The sequence below is a fragment of the Corvus kubaryi genome, unplaced genomic scaffold (assembly GCF_017639235.1).
Source record: "Corvus kubaryi isolate FWS band 111438036 unplaced genomic scaffold, C.kubaryi_AGA036_p1.0 37027, whole genome shotgun sequence".
NCBI lineage: Eukaryota > Metazoa > Chordata > Aves > Passeriformes > Corvidae > Corvus > Corvus kubaryi.
This window is the reverse complement of record NW_024581012.1, coordinates 25921-30140: the sequence shown is the minus strand read 5'-3', so window position 1 is coordinate 30140 and position 4220 is coordinate 25921. Positions and strand designations below refer to the sequence as shown.

General features: G+C 65.1%; 2 protein-coding genes and 1 long non-coding RNA gene across 6 annotated transcripts in view; all 3 read left to right on the top strand.

The window, feature by feature from the left end:
* Positions 1-2170, top strand: part of POU6F1 (POU class 6 homeobox 1) — an 18255-nt gene extending 16085 nt beyond the window's left edge. For 2 of the 3 annotated variants that reach the window (XM_042020591.1, XM_042020589.1), the window contains one exon: positions 485-2170. In XM_042020591.1, the coding sequence (XP_041876525.1) occupies positions 485-887 (403 nt within the window). In that variant the 3' untranslated portion in view covers positions 888-2170. The remainder of the gene's footprint in view (positions 1-484) is intronic. The other variant, XM_042020590.1, reaches the window with a different exon arrangement.
* Positions 2171-2480: 310 nt separating this feature from the next.
* The window catches only part of LOC121660970, a 25157-nt gene continuing 23417 nt past the window's right edge, over positions 2481-4220 (top strand). The window contains exon 1 of the long non-coding RNA XR_006014817.1: positions 2481-2867. This is a non-coding gene — a long non-coding RNA (uncharacterized LOC121660970). The remainder of the gene's footprint in view (positions 2868-4220) is intronic.
* TFCP2 (transcription factor CP2) overlaps positions 2867-4220 on the top strand; it is a 12339-nt gene continuing 10985 nt past the window's right edge. For both annotated transcript variants that reach the window (XM_042020587.1, XM_042020586.1), the window contains exon 1: positions 2867-3620. In XM_042020587.1, the coding sequence (XP_041876521.1) occupies positions 3499-3620 (122 nt within the window). In that variant the 5' untranslated portion in view covers positions 2867-3498. The remainder of the gene's footprint in view (positions 3621-4220) is intronic.

Below are 4220 nucleotides of genomic sequence, written 5' to 3'. Positions count from 1 at the left end.
CTGCAGGTAATGTCACCTGGGGGACAGGTGTGGGGCTGTCTGCAGGTAAGGGGACACAGCCAGGTACAAGCGGTGACAGGGGCCAGGTTGGGCATGGGGGGAGGAAAGGGGAAGGAAAATTGGGGGAAAGGAGTATTGGAGAAAGGCAGGAAAACAGGAGGAGAGGAAAACTGGAGAGGAGGAGGGAAATTGTGGGGAAGGAGGAAAAGCAGAGAATGGGAGGAAAACGGGGAAATGGAAAGCTGGGAAAGGGGGGAGAGGTGGAGGAAGAAGGAACTGGAGAAAAGGAGGAAAATTGGGCAAAGGAGGGTGCTGGGCATTGCTCCCCCCTCACTGTCACACCCCCAATCCCATCCTGCTGTCCCCCTGTCCCCCATCCCTGAGGGTCTCCCATGTCCCCTGTGTCCCCTCAGGTTTAAGAAGCTGAACATCACCCCCAAGACATCCCCCTGAGTGTCTCCCTGAGTGCCCCCTGTCCCCACAGGTTCGAGAAGCTGGACATCCCCCTGAGTGTCCCCCTGAGTGTCCCCTGTCCCCGCAGGTTCGAGAAGCTGGACATCACGCCCAAGAGCGCGCAGAAGCTGAAGCCGGTGCTGGAGAAGTGGCTGCGCGAGGCGGAGCAGCGGCAGCGCGAGGGGCAGCAGCACCTGCTGGAGTTCGTGGGGGGCGAGCCGGGCAAGAAGCGGAAGCGCCGCACGTCCTTCACCCCGCAGGCGCTCGAGGCCCTGAACGCGCACTTCGAGCGCAACGCGCTGCCCACGGGCGCCGAGATCACGCGCATCGCGCAGGAGCTGCGCTACGAGCGCGAGGTCGTGCGCGTCTGGTTCTGCAACCGCCGCCAGACCCTCAAGAACACCAGCAAGCTCAACGTCTTCCACGTGCCCTGAGCTGGGGTGCTGGCAACGCCCCGGGCGGCCCCCGGCCCGCTGCCGTCAGCGCTTTGGCTGCTGGTTCTGTCCCTCACCGCCACCCACGCCCGTAGCTGTGTCCACCCGTCAGCATCTCCCCCCGTGCCCCGAGCTGGGAGCACCGGGAGCCCTCCTGTGTCCCCCCGGCCCCCTGCCATCAGCACTTTGGCCACTGGTTCTGTCCCTCTGCCACCTGTGTCCAGGCCCTCACCTGTGTCCACCCCCACGCTGCCCTTCAGCACCTCCCATGTGGCCAAGACTGGGAGCACTGGGAGCTCTCCTGTGTCCCCCCGGCCTCCTGCCATCAGCACTTTGGCCACTGGTTCTGTCCCTCTGCCACCGCCCCCGTACCTGTGTCCACCACCCCTGTAGCCGTGTCCAACATTCAATGTCTTCCACACGCTCTGCACTGGGAGCACTGGGAGCACTGGGAACATCCCAGTTCCCAGTCCCCCCAACCACCTGCCATCAGCACTTTGGCCATTGATTTTGTCCCTTTGGCCACCAATCTTGTCCCTCCACGCCCGTGCCCATACCTGTGTCCAGGCCTTTCCCTGTGCCCACCTCCCCTGTGCCCCTCAGCATCTTCCCAGTGCTCTGAACTGGGAGCACTGGGAATCCCCTCTGTCCCACCGGTCACAGCCCCTTGACCTCCAGCCATCGGCACTTTGGCCACTGGTTTTGTCCCTTTGGCCATGGATTTTGTCCCCCTGCCCCCGTGTCTGTGCCCACCGGTGCCTGTGTGTGTCCCCCCGTGCCCTCCTCGTCACGCCTCCCCCGCCTGTGACACACGTGGTGACAGACCCCCCCCGCCCTGTCCTGCCCCCCGAGTGTCACACACCCACCCAAAATCAGTGATTTCCATTTTTCTGGCTTTTGCCCTTTTTCCTGTGTTCCTGAGGCAATGTCACGGCTCACCAGGGGTGACCCCCAATTTATGTCACCCCCCCGACGCTGATTTGGGGGGTTCCTCACCTCGTGAGGGGCTTCTGGGGGTGATCCCCCACCTTGGGGATGTCCCGTGGGTGGATTTTGGGGACATCACTGGACTCCCCGGGTTGGGGGGGCGTGAACCCCAAAACAGAGGCAGCGCCCCTTCCCCACCTCCCCCTGCCCTGAGCCTGGGGGGCTCCAGCCCCCCCGGGGGAGCGATGGGAGGGGGAGGTTTGGGGGCGACGGGGGACACCGGGGTGCCCGCTGGGGCCGCGGCAGACTGATGCACTTGATGTAGTGGTGTGAAATAAACAGTATTTTTCTTTTTTCTTTTCCTTTCCCCTTTTTTCCGGATTTGGGGGGTCCTTCCTCCTCCTCGGCTCCCCCGCCCGAGGCCCGCGCAGCTCCGCGCACGCCTCAGGCAGCAGCGGGACTCGAACCCGCGGCCCCCAGGGGGGCGCCGCGCGGAGCGGAGCGCGGCACGCCGCCGCCGCCACGCCCCCCAGCCAATCCCTGCGCGGCCTGCTGCGCGCGGCGCTCTCTATTGGTTGCTGCTTCCGCCTGTCAGCGGAAAGACCCCTGTCCCATTGGCTGAGCGCGGCGGAGGGGCGGGGCCGCCCTCCCAGCGGCGGGGGCGGGGTCGCCGCCTCCATCTTGGCGGAGCGGCGGGTTTGGGGGTCCCGGCCCGGAGCGGGGGGGGCCGGGCCAGGACTGGGGCGTCCCGGCTCGGATCAGGGGGTCCCAGCCCGGCCCGTGGGGTCCCAGCCCGGACTGGGGGGTTCCAGCCAGGATTGGGGGGTCGCAGCCCGGATTGGGGGGTCCCTGCGAGGGGCAGCGCCTAGGGCGGTGTAGGATTTGGGGGGTCCCTGCGGGTGCAGCCCTTAGAGGGGAGTGCAGGATTTGGGGGGGTCCCTGTGTGTGCAGCCCTTGGAGGAAAGTGCAGGATTTTGGGGGGTCCCTGTGTGTGCAGCCCTTAGAGGGGAGTGCAGGATTTTGGGGGGTCCCTGCGGGTGCAGCCCGTGGGGGGTGGTCCGTAGAGCTCGGGACCCCCGGGGGTGCCGCCTCTCAGGAGTTTGGGGGTCCCCCCAAGGCGTTCCCTTTGAGGGGCTTCAAGGGCGGGGGCGCAGCCTCGGGGGTGTCGCTGGATTTTGGGGTTCATTCCCCTGTGGTAGCGGGTTTTTGGGTGTCCCCAAATTAGGCACCTCAGGAGAGGGTCCCCAAGAGGGCTGCGGGGCTTTGGTACCCCCAGAGAACAGGGGGAGGTGTTGGGGTGCCCCCGAGGAGCCCCTGGGTTGGGGGTGACTCTGAGGAGCCCCATTTTTGGGGTGACACTGAAGACCCTGGTTTTGGGGTGACCCCGAGGCCCCGTCACACTTGAGGTGCCCCCAAAGCCCCCTGGTTTTAGGGGGACCTCTACAAACCCCTTTTTGGAGCCACCCCGTGTTTGGGGGTGACCCCACCCCCCGCTTTTGGCGTGTCCCCAGGACGCCCCCCCCTATGTGTGGGTCCCCCCTGCCCCCCCCCCCTTTTTTGGGGTGTCCCCAAGGCCCCCTGGTTTTGGAGTGACCACAACAACCGCGTTTTCTTGGGGGTGACCCTGCCCACCCCCGGTTTTTGGGGGTGACCCGGCCGCCGTTTTTGGGGTGCCCTCGGGGCCATGGCGTGGGCGCTGAAGCTGCCGCTGGCGGACGAGGTGATCGAGTCGGGGCTGGTGCAGGATTTCGATGCCAGCCTGTCGGGGATCGGGCAGGAGCTCGGCGCCGGCGCCTACAGCATGAGGTACCGGGGACCCCAAAACATCCCGGGCACCCCAAAACATCCCGGAGAACCCCGGGGCTTGGCAGGGGCTGTGCGGGGAGTGGGGAACCCTGAAGTGAGCTGGAGGTTGAAGGCGTTGGGTGGGACCTCAGCACCGGTACCTGCAGCGGGAGGGGACCCCAGAATCTCCAGGGGAAACCCCACAACCTCCGGGGGTCCCCAGAATATTCATGGGGGATCTCAGATCCCCAGGGAGGAACCCAAAATCTCCTGAGGTCCCCAGAATCTCTGGGGGGGATCCCAAAATCTGTGGGGGATCCCAGAATGGCAGGGGATGGCAGGGGTGTGGGGAACCCCGAAATGTGCCAAAGTTGGGGCACGGGGGCGGATTGGGAGGGAAACGGGGGCGTTGGGGTGGAGTTGGGGTTGGAGCAAGGAAGAGCAGGCTTGGAGGTGGAGTTGGGATGGAGTAGGGATGGAGTTGGGATGGAGTAGGGGTAGAGTTACAGTGGAATTATGGCTGAAGTAGTGCATGGAGCTGGGATGGATTCAGGATGGATCTGGGACGGATTCAGGATGGATTCGGGATGTGATTGGGATGGATTTGGGATGGATTCGGGA